Source organism: Zootermopsis nevadensis, unplaced genomic scaffold, assembly GCF_977971745.1.
Source record: "Zootermopsis nevadensis isolate Lab colony 2312 unplaced genomic scaffold, Znev_1.0 Znev_ptg000005l, whole genome shotgun sequence".
NCBI lineage: Eukaryota > Metazoa > Arthropoda > Insecta > Blattodea > Termopsidae > Zootermopsis > Zootermopsis nevadensis.
In genome coordinates, this window is record NW_028259137.1 from 4,632,126 (window position 1) to 4,650,225 (window position 18,100).

An 18,100-nucleotide genomic window follows, 5' to 3' on the forward strand; every position below is an offset into this window, starting at 1 on the left:
GGTACCATGGCCGTAGGATTGGTCCGGGTATTACGGGACGACAAATGATAAGCCGGCGGCGTAACAAGGCCACTTACTTACTACGAGAAACCTGTATTGAGAGGAAGTAAATTTTCCAGGGCTTAATCACTGCGCCGCTGTGTTAACCTATTAGAACTGAACGCGGAACTTTGAGCAGTTTCCGGTAAGAACTTTATCCCTGACTGCACACCAGAACGATCTACACCAACTACAGAGTTAGTCTCTGTGTTTAGCATATAGCCTACATATCAGGCGTGAAATTAGATTTTTTTTTTTTCCTTGCATCTGTCGGCCCCGAGTTCGCACCTGCGCATTGCTCTGTGTAGTCGATAGATGTTTTTACGCTCCGTATGCAAGACATTTTCTTATAAGCAGAGAAATTCTCAAGATTCAGCATGAAACTGTAAGGTTAAATCAAGTGTAAGACTTGAGGTTCTCACAGCGGTGAGTATGAAGATATCCGTCTTCTGGGTTATTGCACTGTGTAGTCTGGTCGATGTTAACCAACGTTTCAGAGGTCATACTGCCTCCGTCATCAGGGCGATGAATGAATGGTTAACATCGACCAGACTACACAGCGCAATAACCCAGAAGACGGATATATTCGTTAAATCAAGTGTTTCATACATCGATGTTTAACAACAGAGTAACAAACCAAAGAATTTGTTATAAAATTCATAGGTATACGCCGACATAAATCAAAAATGCACAATTTAAAAAGATCTGATAGTTTAAACGTTGATCAAAGATTCTGCATGACTGATCTCTTATTATAAAGTGTGTCTGGATCCTCACACGACATTCCTTAAGATCCACTACAGTATTATCCTTCCATCTATGCCCATGTCTAACAAATTGTCTCTTTCCCTTTGGGTGTTTCCAATTAAAATTTTCAACGCCTTTCTGACCCTTACAAAGTTTGCTACATATTACTCCAAATTTTTCATTTCCTGATTACATCTCCCTAATAATATTTCGTAAACGTCAGAATCTACGAAGATCGTGATTTTGTAACTTTCTATATTCCATTCTCACTTCATCTCTGCTGGAGCCAGACATTTTGTCTCAGCTCCCTCTTATCAGGTATCCACGACACGCGTCATTCAATCATTCTTTAATTTACTGAGTGGAGTTCGCTCTACACAACACTGCGTCCGACCACCAACAAATATTTTGAGGCTGTGGTCCTCCATGGCTCTATATAAAGGCACTATACAGTTACGTAAACATTATTATAACTAGAAACCTACTCTACCCTCCCTTATATCCGGTTTATTCTCCCATTTATATCTAGATTTATACAAATATTCTCCAAAATTCCTCAATAAATTTCATCTTTCTCTTGTGGGCTACTTCAATCTTTTTATAATAAAAGAATTCCTAGTAAAAATAAAATGTCCTCTCTCTCCTACGTCGCTTTAATGTGGTACATAAAAACAGCTTCTTGCCATCCACACAGAGGGCGACTCCATATTCAAATCCTTCCTTCCAACTACCAAACGTAACCAACTTCTCCATTTCATGTATCACAACCTGTTAGTACATTCATGTAATCCCCACTGCAAACAAGTAATTATCGTCAATGTGATAATAATGACGCTATAGTACGGGGCAGAAACCACCGCCAACAGCCCAACACAAACTTTCGGTTCTGTCCCGTGCCGAGAAATACTGACCGTCACATGCACAGCCCAAAACCCCAATTTTCACTTGTGTTTGTACCGATTCGTCCCACCGAACCTCCCGTTCAACCGGAACCTGCGGTAAAGTGGACCGACCACTGTCGTTCCGGAGGTAAAATTTCGCAGAGCCCTGCTTCGATTCCCAAACACACCACGGCGCTGTTGACTGGCGCTAAGTCAAACTCTTAAACTCTGTCGCCTACTTCTAAATTTCTTCACGCTTATCAGAAAATACGAATCAAATAATAATCTCACGATCGACAAATTATGGAGCCAGTTCAAGATAAAGATGTAGAATGTTACACGTTTCCCCGTTTTACGAGCTTTCGTTATATGCGACAGTTCACAGGAACGCAACGAGATTCATCTGTACTTGGAAGACACAATCGACATTGAGTTGCTACTGCCCCCAAATATTTTACGACAAAAATTCGCCCTGATGATGGAGGCATAAATCACCTCTGAAACGTCGGTAAATTTCGACCGGTCTTCACGGCGCAACGATCCAGAAGTCATCTTCAGTAAACTTTTGTATTTTTTTTTCTGTGAACAATAAAATGAATTACTTTAATTACCGTCAGTAATTAAAAATATGTTAAAATTGATAAATCGTTGCCTTCTGCTGCAGTGTATTACACATATCTGGTAGAAAAAGTTTAATTAAAAACATACGTGCACTGCAAGTCGGCCTAAGCTACCAATTCTTGGTTTCTCGTATATAAATATCACACAAACACATTTATCTTCATAACAGTCCGAAGAAAAATTTGAGAAATACATCGTTACCTATGGATCGTCTCACCATGGTAAATGTGATAAGCGTTGATACTGAAAACAATTACGAACAAATATAATCTGACCTTCTTATACTTACGAAAACTTCGCACAGTCATATAACTTCAGGATTCTCAGCAGCGTAGATTAGCTTTTAAACATGTTTACTGTTGATGATTATATTCTTATGGGTTTTGGCGCCATGTTGATGATAACGTTTCGGAGAAACACATTGTATTCATCTTCATTGCTAAATTGCTTATGCTGGTAAGTGTCTAAGTCAGTTCGGTCCTGAAGATGGAAAGACTATGTTTCTCCGAAACATACCGCAAAAATAGCATCATCATAATCATTCTAACCGCAGTTGACACCTCAATATCACGTGTTTAATGGTTACAAATTTTGGTTTGAAAACTAGACATAAAATGAGACAAGTGGGGGATAATATTTTGGATCTGCAGTGGGCTTATTCCCTCAGAACATAGCACATGGACCAATATTAGGACGAGGTTGAAGTTCAGTCGTATTACAACTTCCTGAGTATATCCTACAGTTTAATGTAGTTAGTTAAGTCAGTCAGTGAGAAATATTATAATCATATTAACATTTCTGAAAGTAAAACCAAGTGCAGTGGAACCAGGAGACAGTGAAAACTAGAGGAAGTGAATTGGGATGTTCCACACGGGGTTAACCTAGGATAAACACTCGGGAAACTCGGTACGTACGTGTTCACGCCTTGTCACAGTGAACCAGCGCAAAATCGTAATACAGAGACAGTTAATGAACCCGTCGGAATCAGGGCAGAGTTTCAAATGTTTGCGGACGACAGCTGCAAATCCAAATTTCATCGAGAGATAAATCAATATCAAATTCCGAGAACGTCAGCGAAGTTAAAAAATTATTTTAATATTTCCGTCTTCTATCTAATGACATACAGAATTAATTTTACCTGTATGGCTGTGAAATTTGGATTCTGATCTTTAGGGCTAAAGTCTTGGAACAAAGTGTTGATAATATTTGGACCAAAAACCAGAAGAGTTGATAAAAGAATACAATAATACACAAATGAGGAGTTTCATTAAAAAAAAAATCATGCAGAACAGGCGGGAGCTATTGGATAGGCATGAGAAACGTACCATTAAAATAAGATATCCGGATGTGGGCTGCATTTACAATGCACCACACTGTACTGAAAAGTTAAGTTATCCCTGGCACTTAACTACCAAAACATGCACAAATAATGGGGAGTGGAGGTACAGCTCCACGTATTCTTACCCTGGGAAATTAACGGATGGGTTGAGTGATTAGACTCACGCTTCGCTCGTTTTAACCTCGAGAAAAGAAAATCTGTAACAAATGGTCTGGAGACCGGGCAGGGTTTATGTCCAGTCTGAATGTTTTGGAAAAGATAATATCCCTGCAACACAGGGGATCGAACCCCGGACGTTCGTTACAAAGCCTAGGCTGTAGAACGAATAAGCTGTTGGGGGTCCTCTCCACTGTAGGTACGTCATCATTTTAATTTGTATACGCTGCTCTGTTAGACAGTTTCAACAAATGTGTACTATAAGAATTACTTTAGACTTCTCGTCATTCTTAGCAGGTAATATTGGAATTGTTTTCATGTTCGTCTAGGCGCAGTTGAGTCGAAGGGTAACTGGTATTCTATCTCTCAACCCTTCTAATTGCTCATAGCTGCATTCAAATGAATTACCTCAGCATTAAAGGGGTGTCAGACACGTGAAAGAACAGGGCTTCATAGTCATATTTCCTCGGATATTTGACCTCGCGCACTGCATGACGGGTTTCGAATGATTATTAACGTCATAAGCTTTGAGATCTAACCTAACCTAAGCTACAAGTCGAGTGACAGAGATTAGAATCATGGATCATCGCTCACAGACAGCGACGTTGCGAGGTTGGTATCAGTGGAATCCGTCATCCGTTCTTGTGCCTATGTCGTCGAAAGTGATCGTTAATTTTAAGCAGAAATCTTTGTTTAATTTGATTTCCTTTTTTAATCTATAGCTGATAGGTTTCGTCGTTTTTAAGTCCGGTACTTCGAGAGAATTTTCAACTTAGCTCACTCCAGCGACAACTCTAAATGTCCCACACACATTGTCGGAAATAGTGAGAGGTGTTCACCTTCAAGCTCCGACTGATTTACCTTCTGGTGTCTTTGTAGGGTCCCAGATTCGTTAAGGATGCTGACACAAAATGAGAAATCTCTTCAAGCCTGCAGTTCAACCACAGCAGTCAACGTGAACTTGGCCATCTTTCGTCTCAGTTGATTTAATCTTGAATGAGATCCAATTAACACACAATCTGTTCCGGTTAACTTCCTTCGGACGGTATTTTATTCTCACGAAACGAAAAGTCCTGGCTTGACGAAGCCAGTCATAAGATTTTAAAGATTCGATGCAATCAAAATTATAAATAAGGTCTGCTTTGTGGAGTGACACAATTAATATAGAGCTACGGTGGTCTAGCGGTTAGAACGCTGGCCTTGTAATCCTGGGCTCTCGGGTTCGATTCCCGGCGGTGCCCGAATTTATAACTTGTGTTGGGCAAGGCCGTGGTCTAGGCAACACGGAGTTTTCCTCCGTGGCATCCCAACAATTACTCCATTCACACACAGAAGAAGGCAATGGCAAACCACTTCTGGATCATCTGCCAAGAACGTACATGAACAGGTCCCAGTCCGAGAAAAGGATGGAAGGATCCTGTTCATATGGACCTGTCGTCAGACAGAACACTAAATAATAATAACAATTAATATGGATTCCACGTTCAAAAAAGCGTTTTCAAATAAACATGGCCAATATCTCTTATAAGATCTCAATAAAAACCATTACATTTATATTTCAGGCATCAAACACACCAACCTCCTTATTAATCAATAATCTACTACTCCCCGTACCAGAGGGCACAAGACCAAATCATATGGATCACGTCCAAATATTACCAATAACATAAATACAGCGTTCGTCTCCAGGGCAAAATTTTAATTAAAAAACTCTTCTGAAAGAACCTTTAAATCACTTCGCTACATCCAATTCTTTCCTGTTCCCTTATTTCTATTGGTTTCCATGGAAACAAAAAGACTGTTATATTTTTGCAGCTGGTCTCATACTGATGGAATCCATCAACATTTCCCCTCAAGGACACGGTTAGGTTTTATTCGTTGGGTTATGGACAGAAGAAATACTTTGGGCGCGAGACAGAACTCTCTGATTCAGCTTCCAGGAAATTATTTCCTGGGAGGAAAATAGAAGCCATCCAATCAGATAAATCTGCTGATAGGAATGGGGAGCGTGTGTGAGTCTACACAACTCTCATGATTGATTTGTTGCCACGTCATCTCCACAACACATCGCAAATCGCTGAAAGATCCAAAAACATCGACATTTGTGCTTTCTGTGTTGAAAGACCTCTCATTATATTTATTTTAATATCCTCTCATTTTTTTTAGTCATATATCTAAACAGTTTTCGTATCGGTACACAGACTTTGTTCTACTTTAATCAGATGCTCTGGATATCACCTTTTATATGGTACATCAAACGATGGAACGCTTTCTCGAAGCCCACAAATACCAAGTGAACATCTAAGTTAAAAATTTCCTATTATCTGTTTCAATGTGAAAATATTACCTTATCAAGATCTGCCTACTCGGAAACAATTTTTTGTTCTTATGTTAGAAAATTTTAAGCTAAGTTTTTCTTTAATCTATCACTTACAATGATTGAATGGATTTTATGGAAAATGTTCAGTAAACTTATACGTCCGTAAATATCACATTTGTGTTCCTTGTTAAAACTGAGATCAATTCGGTTATTTGTTAGTCAGTGCGATTTTATTTTTCCAACACGCGAGGTTCCCAGCAATCTCTTTTCTCCCATAAACATCATTTTCTAATATTACTAAAAACATATCCCATTTTTTTTCTTTGCAACTCCATAGTTAATAAAATTTATTTCTATCTTATATGGAGACAGTGTATCAAAGAACACATACATTTTCCTCAAAAATTACCGAACCCTTTTAGACAAAATTTGGTATTCGGAAGAGTACATCGAATGTTGTCAGTCACACGTAATTTTCTTCATTCCGGGCAAGTAAAAGACGTTGTTTAAAATGAAACTCAAATGAATCTTATCGTCGCATCGCACATTTTTTTGAATAGCCCAATATGAAAGCAGATTTCATTAAGATTTCTACGTGTTGTGTCGATAATTCTCTATCTGTGAGGCGAATATTTATCGAGAATCAACAAAACAATTATTTTGATTGCATGCAGTGTGGGTAACAGCGACTTGCGTGCCATCTGTTACACAACTGACACCCGGCATTCATTAATCCTTGTTTCTACTACACAACATAGTGCACAGGCGTCCATTTAAATGACAATTTACTTTGCGGTACGAACACATTCGTTCAAGATTAAAGTAGTAAAGTCTTGTGACGAAGGAAACTGGAAACTACGCTTAAGTTTTTTTAGAAGAAACCCAGTAGCTTCTTCAGTGCGTGGCAAATGGAGGAAATCTAGTCCATTTTAATTACTCAGCTATAAGCAAATTTCAGAAAGAACGAATTTTTAAAAAAATACGTGAATGCTTACCCCATTATACAGTAGCCTATTCCTGTACGTGTTGAATTTTTAAAATTACTTAGGAAAATTAAAATATTACATAACGTACAAAATCGGCCCACTTTATGACGACTTAAAAACTTTATTTCTGAATTTAAGACCAAAATAAACAGAATGTACGTTATTGTGTGTCGTTTACGTAACATCCACGCAGATCGCAAGTTATTCGCCGATTTTCGCCTCTTCATTTCAGAAGGCGATTTCAAAAGTGTTTCACTGAAACGTCATAGGCCTATGCCCTCTTTATCTAAGGCACACTAAAATTAAACAAGATATAAATAAAAGTTAACAAGTTTACGTACGTAGCTCCGAATTTGTATAATGATTATGTTATTTGTCCTAAGACAAACCTAAAATCCGTTTGCAGAAATCTTGCACAGAACCGACACGTACGTATACACTCCAGCCACGCCCATTTTGTAAACTGGCGTGTCTCATTACGTCTGCCAAGTTATTATACCAGACAAAAATGTCTGGTCCATTACATCTCCTTCTCAGCTGGCTATATGTGGGTGACGTAACCCTTGGGGAAACATGAAAAGTATATGAACTCATTATTACGATTATTATCCGTGCTAAAGCAAAGCGAGACAAGACAGCATCCATATGTACAGTCTTGTTAAGAAGACGGTACAGGTAGAGTCAAAAGTTTGAAAGCAAGTGATCTTTTTTTACTCAAATTTCAGTAATGGAAGAACTCATGTAGCTACGTGGATATATACTTACTAAGTCTTTCAACTATTTAATTAGGTCTAGATTCATTTAGAGAAGCTGAGAGTTACTTATCTGGTCAAGAAATTACTCGCCTTCTTTAAAATGGTTCATTACTACGTTTATATGATTCCGCCATTGGACCCTGTAATGGAATACGCACATCCAATCCACCCACAATATTACACATCCACTTTAATATTATCCTCTCTCAGGGAAGTTCATCTAAACAGTCGATTGACTTCGTTTCCGACAGCTGTTCTGGACTACACAGGCGATATCACTCGCGATCACCAACTGCGTCTTTACAATCTGACGATAAAATGGTGAGATTTCAGGTTCTTACAGCGACGAATACGAAGATGGCTGTCTTCTGAAATCTTGCGCCGTGCAGTCTGGCGATCGCTCTGATGATGGAGGCAGTAAGCTCCTCCGAAACGCCTGTCAATATCTACTAGACTACACGGCGCGACACTCTCCAGAAGACAGCCATATTCTTGACGATAAACGATTTCATACTGCAAAATCGGTCTCAGTACAGCGTGTCAAAAGATGAGTAGAACTCGTTTATAAATCTGGTTCGCTGAAACGAATGAAAAACAACTCGTCTTAAAACTTGAGCAATTTCCTGAGAGAGGAAAATCAACTGAGTAGCTTCTGTTCCCCCCCACCCCTCACCTCCAATTCACTCTAAACATGAAGAACGGAGACAACATTAAATGAAGGTCTTTACAAATAAAACATTTCGGGCATTCTTTCAACCTAAATGGTAACTCTATGAACCACCAATATTAACAATCAGTAACTCTACATTTTCCATTAAAATCTACTGTGTTTCATATAATTCTCAGAATAAACAGCGCTTATTTAAACAAACAGCATTAACCAGTTGATCTCTGTAATTATCAAGTCTTTTATTCAGACAAATCGGCTCGCCTTTGCCACAAAGATCTTCTACCAGAGTGTCCCTTCCCCTCCATCACACCCAGTCACACAGAATCCTTCAGCTAATGCTATTCCAACGTTTCTGGGTTCAGCCCCAGACATTTATCCATCCATCCAACAAAAGTCATTTCCAGAAGGGAGCCATGTCCCACCAAAAACTTCATTCCCCATTTTGAACACTTCAGGACCTTGAGAAAACCAACAGAACCCGGGTTATAGTTCATAAAGCTCTGCTCTCAAACGAAACCTGTGCCCTGTGTTACTCTAGGAACCCACCGTCTTCGGAGCATTACGGGTCACTCTGTGAAACGCACTGTCCCTTAATACACACAAATCCAGCCACAAGGCTTTAAAGTCATTAGGGCTACATACTCACAGAACCATGAGCCCACTTTATAAACCTTCATTTCCTCCACGAGCGTAACTAAATATCCACAGTAACCATGGTAACGATATTGTTGTATACAGTGACCCCGGTATACTGTATTAAATTTCATGAAACTTTTCAAAATCGGTCATGTCGTATTCATAAAAAAATCCTCTGGTCCCATTAAGCAGTAATCCGAGATCAATACTGTACACTACAACTACAGGGTGTCACAGAAATTTAATGTTATAACTCCCGAGTACCCGTAGAATTTCATATGAATTCTTGCATGAGCCATTATTTCTGATTCGTACTGTACTTCTGTTAGCGTATATATTTCCTTTCCTTTTCACCAGACACTCCAGAATATTCTCTCGTTATATATATATATAAAACACCAGTTTCATTTATAATTCATAGAACATCTGAAATGATGATCTCAATAATATGGTTGAGTTTCCTGAAGCCTCCAGGCTACATGGATCTTCTTAAATGACCCCAGTTAAAAGATCTATACAGATGAAGCGAAAACCTGTACCTCGTCCTGATTGTGAAATGAGCAATTCACATTTCCCAGACCCTTGAAACCCACAAGACTTACATTAACTATCGAAAAAGATTGCAATACTTAACGTCGAGGGTTACGTTAATTCTTAAACAGCGCACACAACATCGTAACATTTTTAGATTAATCGTTATGACCTCAATGATTTCCCATATTTTATTCCGCACGAAATTCTTCTGCAAAGCAATTAGTTTCTTCCTCAGAAATCTCATCATAATTTTAAGTTCACTTTACATCGTAATGACACAACACAAAATAAATTTCCTCAGACAGTTTCTATTTATAAGCTTTATAAATAATTTAACCGAAACTGATTACGCGTACTTTGAAATACAGACGGACAGACAGACTTGACTCGACTCCGTAAACGTTCCAAGATACTAACTAAGATGGTTGTCTTCTGGGTTGTTTTACCGCTGTGTTGCGAAGTCTGCTACAAATTTATCGACGTTTCATGGCAATCGTCCTGAAGATGGTTGCAAAATGTACATTCGAAACGTCCGAAATTTCTGACTACACGAGGCTACAACCCAGAAGACGGCCACCTACATATTCGCTGCAGTGAGAACCTGAAGTCTCACAGTCTAAAATATGCACGTGGCAATCGAATAGGCTTTAATACCAAATACTGACAAAAAAATTGAAATGTGTACATTATTATTAAAAAAAAATTTTGTATAATTTCTAACAAGAATGAACTCTCATTCAGTTTTGGAATGATACGAAAAAGGCAAATTCGTTTCGACATGATATGAGAAACGATTTCGATGACTTACCATTAATTAAATGCCCTGAAACATGATGTGTATGGTACGCGCGCCTGCCAATGGAAGGCTGTGATGAGCTCCCACTGAATTACTAAGCAAAATTTCATTACTCTCAGTTCCATAACACCATGACTACAACCACAATTCGCTCCAAGATTACATTGCACAAACCAAACATTACTTTGATCTGTTATAAGCACATAATTGTTAGTATAAGACTGTCAAATACTTAAATGGTGACACCCAATCATTTAACCCTTTGAAGCCAAAGCTCGTCTACAAATTTTTACGAATTTGGTACGTACCACAGAACATTTCACCATTACTGAGATAATCCAGTTAACGTTCCTCTAAATTCCTTTACACTCATGCACAGAAATTTGTACTAAAATATATTTATGTACGTTTCTTTATACTTCTATAATACGTCATAATTTGAATTACCTAACGCGTTGGTTAAAGAGTTAATGAGTTTATAAGTTCTGTCTGGTGTAATACGCAACAACATAAAGGCATTTATATACAAAGTAAGCCCTCGTACAACGCGGAAGATACGGCATTCGCCGAATCCGCGTTGGACGAAGTTAATATTGAATTGAATTAATGTGAATACGGGAAAGATTCCGTGGAGATTCGAAGTAAACAAACCCGCTGAACCATGCTGAAGATATTATTAACATTCGCTTTAAAATTGGATCTTTTCACTTACATTTTCGGTAATTAAATGTTCCCAAAATGTTCGAAAATTCAAGGGGGAAAGTTTTATTAAAACCGAATGCGGGCCAATGATGAAATATGCGAATGCCACACAAAGGAAGCCCCCAGTTACAAGTTTCTTTCAAATCTGAAAATGCTTTTATGTATAATTAATTTCATGATACAGATATACACACATATCCCGAGTTGAATTCTTGCTTTGAGCGGGATACCGCGAGAGCATTCCAATATTAATTATGATTTTATCTGAGACAAAATATGGGGTCCCTAATTTCATTATAGATAGTTCTGTTTACAGATATACGTCTTTCTAAACTGGCCTAGTCACAGCAAACCGTTTCCAATTTAAAAGCCACTTCCCCGCGCTAACCAAAAGTCTTTTAATGGCATTACTCGGTAAAGCAGGTAACGTTGGTACCAGCAGAGTCACTGAGACAATAACAGATAGGAAACAATCAAGCAATCTCTTTTTTAACTGCAGGATAAGCTGTAATAAAATTATTCGTGTGTTCTTTGTAAGATTAAAGGAGGTGTTTCTGTCTGCACAACACTAAAATTAAAATTAAAATTAAAAAAATGCCTCATTACGGTTAAATCCTAAAACACTAAGCCTTCTGCAGTAAGAATAACAACAACCAGGCCAAGACGTAAGTCGATCTGAAAGTGGGACTAAAGTTAAATATTAAAACCGACTGTGACGAAAGATGGTCATTCAAAATTAGGAGTCGGGAGATGTTTGTGGCGATGGAACTTTTGACTCTGGTCAGTTGTCTTGTCAGAGTTATCCCGCGACCTTTCAAACACAAACATCATTATCAGTTATCCTTTATGGAGTTTCAAGTCATTTTATTCGGTATGTCCAAACGAATTACGGAATAAAATTTGTAAATGGGCTGTGACAATTCTCGTCCAAATACCTAACTACCCACAATTCATTCTTAAGAACTCTGTGGCAACGACTGATTCGACTATGTGGTGGGGGAATGCCGATTGCAAAGCAGAACATCTGATTTACAGAATATTAAACGCCATAAGATTTTATTCATTATCGTAACTTAGACGGTATAGAACATTCTTATCACTCAATAGTGTCTTGTAACTTGCTTCATAACCCATGTAGATAATACAGCGTTTTGTGTTTAAGCTCCAGTAGATATCTCAGTAATTAATGCTGTCATGATGCCCGATTATCCCCTAACCTAACCTAACGTAACATAACCTAATCTTTAAGAAACTTCCACTTTCCCAAAATGCATCCTTTGCCCTACGTTTAATATTTGACGACTAAAACTATAGTCTTATATAAGACATTTATTGACTTATTCTAGACACACGCAGAGCTCAGACGGTTAGCCGCTTTCCCGATCGGTCTCGTTCATGCATAAATTGTGACGTACATGTCATCGGGACAGGCATTTCTCAAGGTCTTTAGATTCTTCCACGTCAGTATCATTCAACCTTTGCTTCGTATTCTCTAATGTCACGCCAGGGGGAAGAAGAATGGGTCTTTGGGGGCCCAGACACAGATCTCAACCCGTTGCAGCAACACAAAAACATTTTGTCAGTTTCAATTCGCCCCACAGCTCACGTAGGGTCTTCATAAGCACCAACTTCAAAGCTTGTTTACGTGCGTAAAATTAATGAAGTACGCCCGCCGTCAGGGCGGTATAGCTAGCAACTGGTAGCATTTACGTGCTGATTAATTAAAATATATTGACAACAACAGTGCTGCTCTCTCTCGATTATTCTTGGAACCATCGAAAACGACCACAAAACCTGTCATAATGCGACACATTTTTGTAACCGACTTAATCACATACACACAAAGAAATTTCGATGTATTGCAATATCTATCAGGATGATTTCCGAGTTTTAAAATTTGTTATTATTATTATTATTATTATTATCATATATTTTTTTGCCAACTCATGGTTCAACAGAACACAGCACTTAAAGCATAATCACAGCAATATCGAATGACGACACACCACAAAAAACACTTTGAATATAATAGTTGTCATCATCAGGGCGCCCTGATGATGGAGGCAGCAAGGACCTCTGAAACGTCGGTAAACATCTACCAGACTACACGGCGCTACAGTCCAGAAGACAGCCATCCTTAATGGTAATTCATTTCAGATTTATTAATAACTTTGGTACGTTACAAGCCCGATGTGACAATTATGTTATTCTAGACGATTTTTTCTGGAACACCTTGTTAAGATTACAATTAAATACGAGGTTAGGTTAGGTTGGGTTGGGTTAGGTTAGGTTAGGTTAGGTTAGGTTAGGTTAGGTTAGGTAAGGTAAGGTTAGGTTAGGTTAGGTTAGGTTGGGTTGGGTTAGGTTAGGTTAGGTTGGGTTAGGTTAGGTTAGGTTAGGTTGGGTTGGGGTGGGTTAGGTATGTGAGCACAATTATTAATTTTATATTTGTTCCATACTCCACGATTATTCGTGCGAGATTCAAATATTCGGTTCAGAAATACAGAAATCAGGAGCGTTTTCCAGTGACCTTGAAATTTATGGTAACAGACTAATGGCAGAGAAAACGCCGACCTATAGCGCGCGTTCATTTAATGTTGACTTATCCGGGTTATGACGTGGACACAGCGTATCTTGTTACGCAAAGCAGACATTTCAGGTCCTTCATTATCGTTGTTATACTTCGGTAATACAAATTTATAATCCAACAACAAAAATATAATTTAATTTATAAACGTGATGGCCTCGTGCGTAGATAGCCACACGCCGTCGAGGTTACACAAAAAATGTTATAATCATTAATGATATTAACTGGTATAGTCGTGAAATGCCAGTCAGTGCGTCATTAGAATATTTTTCCTAAAACACATTCATTGCATTGATTAACGTTCGATGTTTTAAACCGATACCAACTACATTGGTTCTAAACACATACACACACAGACCTAAGTCAGATTGTTTAACCAAGGATTATTTTTTAAAATAAATCTCGTGTTTCTCTTCTTGTCTTATCAATGCAGGCTGTAATTCGCCTTGGAGAGTCTATTTCATGTTCGTTGTGATGGCTAACACACCCACGCATTTCGGTAACGTTTTGTGACAAGTATTGATTGCGCGGCGTCTGGCACTTTCGATATCCTTGACATCGTGGGGGGGGAGGGGGGGTGTATGCAGAGGACGAAGTATACAGATTCAAGATACGTTCGAGAACCAGGCGGATGCGAAGATACTGACAGATCTCAGAGGAATAACAGATTTACGGCATGAATGGTTCTGTATCACCGCATTCAGTAAATATATACGTTAAAAGAACCTTCATTTTCTTACGTAAATAAATTGGGAAATCCGAATTTAAGGGATTCCGTACATAAATATGGATGTTTCATCTAGCTTCAGATGAAAGATGTGATATTGGATAACAAGAGATTAGTTTCAGTATCCGACTTACCCTTCAGATGAATTGCGTGAGGAGTGCCACGGCAGACAATTTGTAGAACCAGCTCCTAAAACAAAATCAAGATTCGATCAGTAAATTGAAAATCTCTGAAGTCCCAAGGAACGACGTACAATCGTATAATAACAGAACATCAAAAACAAATCCGAATTAACAGAAAATGGAGAGACGACTAGATTTGAGACTTTCGCGGCGAGTACAACAAATAAAATCTTCTCGGGCAATCTGCCGCGTAAACTCGTTACCGTAGTAAACCGACGTTTCGGTAACCAACTCTGTCCCCATCATCAGGGATCTCATATGACTGGATACCTCGGAAGTCGCCTGTGTATACACAGGCGACTTCACATGAGAACCCTAATGATGGGGAAAGAGTTGGTTACCGAAACGTCGGTTTACTACGGTAACCACTTAACGCGGCCAATTGCCTGAGTAGATTTTATTGGAGAGACAACTGTTTGAACAAAGAACAGTTATGATTTTGAATCTATCGATAGGCGAAGTCTCGACACGAATGATGGACTACTGGGTGTAATGGTAACCGCAGAAATGTCGTGTTTGAGAGTAGCACATAATTTCCCCTCAGCTTTGTTTCTAGAAAAGCTGATGGCCGCTTTCAATAGCATCACTTTTCATTCCATGTCGTGATAATAACAAAGATAGAATTCGCACACATTTGAATTATCGCACTCTAGTGCGGTAAGCTGGAACTCCAACACGTTATTACAGTTCTGTGTGATCAATAGAAGATCTGCCATATCAAACGCGTTGTATTCATACTGATACCATCAAAGGGCGAGATTTTCGAGCGACAAAGCCGTGATGAGTTTTATCAACATTAGGGCTCGCATTACTTCAGATCTCTGTCAAGTTTTGTAAATGATGAAGTGTTAATAACTGCCTAAGGTTGTACTGAACTTACAGGTCACTCAAATTGTGGGGAATGTCTGAGTTAACTAGACGACCATCAGCTTCTGAAAGGGACTCAGCACCGTGGACCTAGTGCCTTCAAATTAACAAGAGTTGATTATGTAGTGTTAGGTTAGTTTCATATCAACCCTTTGAAGTCAAAGCTCATAAGTATTTAAGGATTCAGTCCGTACCGCGAAGTAAACACAACTCTTCACCATTACGAAAATCAACTGGTTAACCCTTTGAAGTCAAAGCTCGTCTAAATATTACGTATTTAAGATTTCAGTCCGTACCGCGAAGTAAACACAACTCTTCACCATTACAAAGATCAACTGGTTAACGCTGTTTAAGGAAATAATCGCTGTTCACAGCGAGAATTAATACGAAACACATAAATACAAAATGAAGAGTTACTGATCTTTAAAGCACTTGGTTAATATACTTACCACCTGGCTCTTAACGGTCAACTAATTTGAGAGAAGAATATAAGATTAAATTTCTTACAAGCGTACACACAGTACTTAAAAGTTACTCGTCTTAATGACGACGTTATAGTAATTTGACAGCAACCCACAATTAAATCTACCGTGACAACTTACAGCGTATATAAACAGTACCAATTTTAATCGAAATTCGTCATTCAAGGTTCGGAGATAAACCTTACGGGCGCATCTATAGGCTATACGAACCCCCTGTCGAATACGCGCTCATTTAATGATTTTTATACAACACAAAGTAAGCATTGAAATGGCTGAACTGTTGGCAGGATCTCAGATTGACAGGCCAGAAGTTAGTGAGATGCACAGTGTCCTCGAAGTATTCGGGACATAACCACAGGAATGCAGCCCGGCCACAATGGATGAGGAGGGGAGTAATGAGTTATGTTCCGCTGCTCATTTCTGTGGTGGGGGGTTAATGGGTGGGGGGGTGTGAGGGGAACAAATGTTGCTAATTTTCCATTGTTCATTTCTGCAACAGGAAGTACTTTTCCTCCTCATTGAGGAAAAGTGCTACTTGTGAGATCTCAGGTTCCCAAGGCAGTAAAAATTTCGATGTCTTCCTGGGTCATGATGAAGCCACGTGGACTTGGAGACACTGTGAGTTCCTCAAGAGAAATGCTTTGACCCTGGCAGTGTAGAACAGCTACAAGTCTTTAACTCCGTGAACACAAAGTAGTGTTTCAACAAATAATGAATTCGTAGTCAGAAATTTGCGGCTGACGGACTTCCGCGTGGGTCTGCACTGCCGAGGTAAAAGATTTTTCTTATGAGTAACAAACAGTACATATTATTCTCAGAAAACTGCTGTCTTCATATTCGGGGCTGAAATCTTGTGGAATTTACCACGACATAGAGGAGGAAAATAAGGAAACAAATTTAACGTTTCAATTCAACGTTCAATGTTCAAGAACCCAGGACCCCCAAAAGTGTTGTTATTACTGTGGCGCCTACAAGTCAGGCAACAGGCATGACAGTGACATCTAGACGTGAAAGAAAGAAACTAATCTGAGCCCAAAGTACTCAGAGTGCGAAAGTAGTTACTCGTTTGTTCTTCGACATTCAGACATTAGATATTGCAAATTTTAAACACGAATATGTACGTCTCATTAAAAGAAGTCTCTCTCAATTTCTCTACGTGCTAAAATACTACATGTTGGAATGTAAAACGCTAAAAATTATATACAAAACACTTCATTTAAATTACGCGACCTTAGGATTCAGTAACTTTTGATTTATTGTCGTATTTTTTGTTGGTCATAATCCACTGTCTGTTACAGAAAGCAACGTGCACTTAAAAAAAAAGAAGCTTATTTCGTTCCAGACAAGAACGTATCTACTCTAGGGGACTCGTTGAATAAAGCTGATTTTCACGAATGGTCGTAGGGACAGTGACAGAATGTGAACTCGAGAGCAATCACTTCTTCGAGGGAGACAGACACTTCATTTGTTATAAATCGCTTTCGTCCGGTACGAAATTATGAACAAAATATTTACGGTATGAATTTTAGTGTACCTAGAGAAAAATAAATCATAACAAGTAACCGGGATTTAAAGTTGTCTACAGACCGTCGGACATTTGAACACTGCAACAACCCAGAAGACAGAAATCTTCATACTCATCGCCCTGATGACGGAGGCAGTATGACCTCTGAAACGTTGGTAAACATCGACCAGACTACACAGCGCAACAAACCCAGAAGACAGAAATCTTCATACTCTGATGACGGAGGCAGTATGACCTCTGAAACGTTGGTAAACATCGACCAGACTACACAGCGCAACAACCCAGAAGACAGAAATCTTCATACTCTGATGACGGAGGCAGTATGACCTCTGAAACGTTGGTAAACATCGACCAGACTACACAGCGCAACAAACCCAGAAGACAGAAATCTTCATACTCTGATGACGGAGGCAGTATGACCTCTGAAACGTTGGTAAACATCGACCAGACTACACAGCGCAACAAACCCAGAAGACAGAAATCTTCATACTCTGATGACGGAGGCAGTATGACCTCTGAAACGTTGGTTAACATCGACCAGACTACAC

General features: G+C 39.0%; 1 protein-coding gene across 1 annotated transcript in view; it reads right to left on the reverse strand.

Annotated features, from left to right (window-relative positions):
- The window catches only part of LOC110835177 (uncharacterized), a 282,316-nt gene that overhangs the window by 125,188 nt on the left and 139,028 nt on the right, over nucleotides 1-18,100 (reverse strand). The window contains exon 4 of the mRNA XM_087343172.1: nucleotides 14,631-14,685. Coding sequence (XP_087199298.1) covers nucleotides 14,631-14,685 — 55 coding nt within the window. The remainder of the gene's footprint in view (nucleotides 1-14,630; nucleotides 14,686-18,100) is intronic.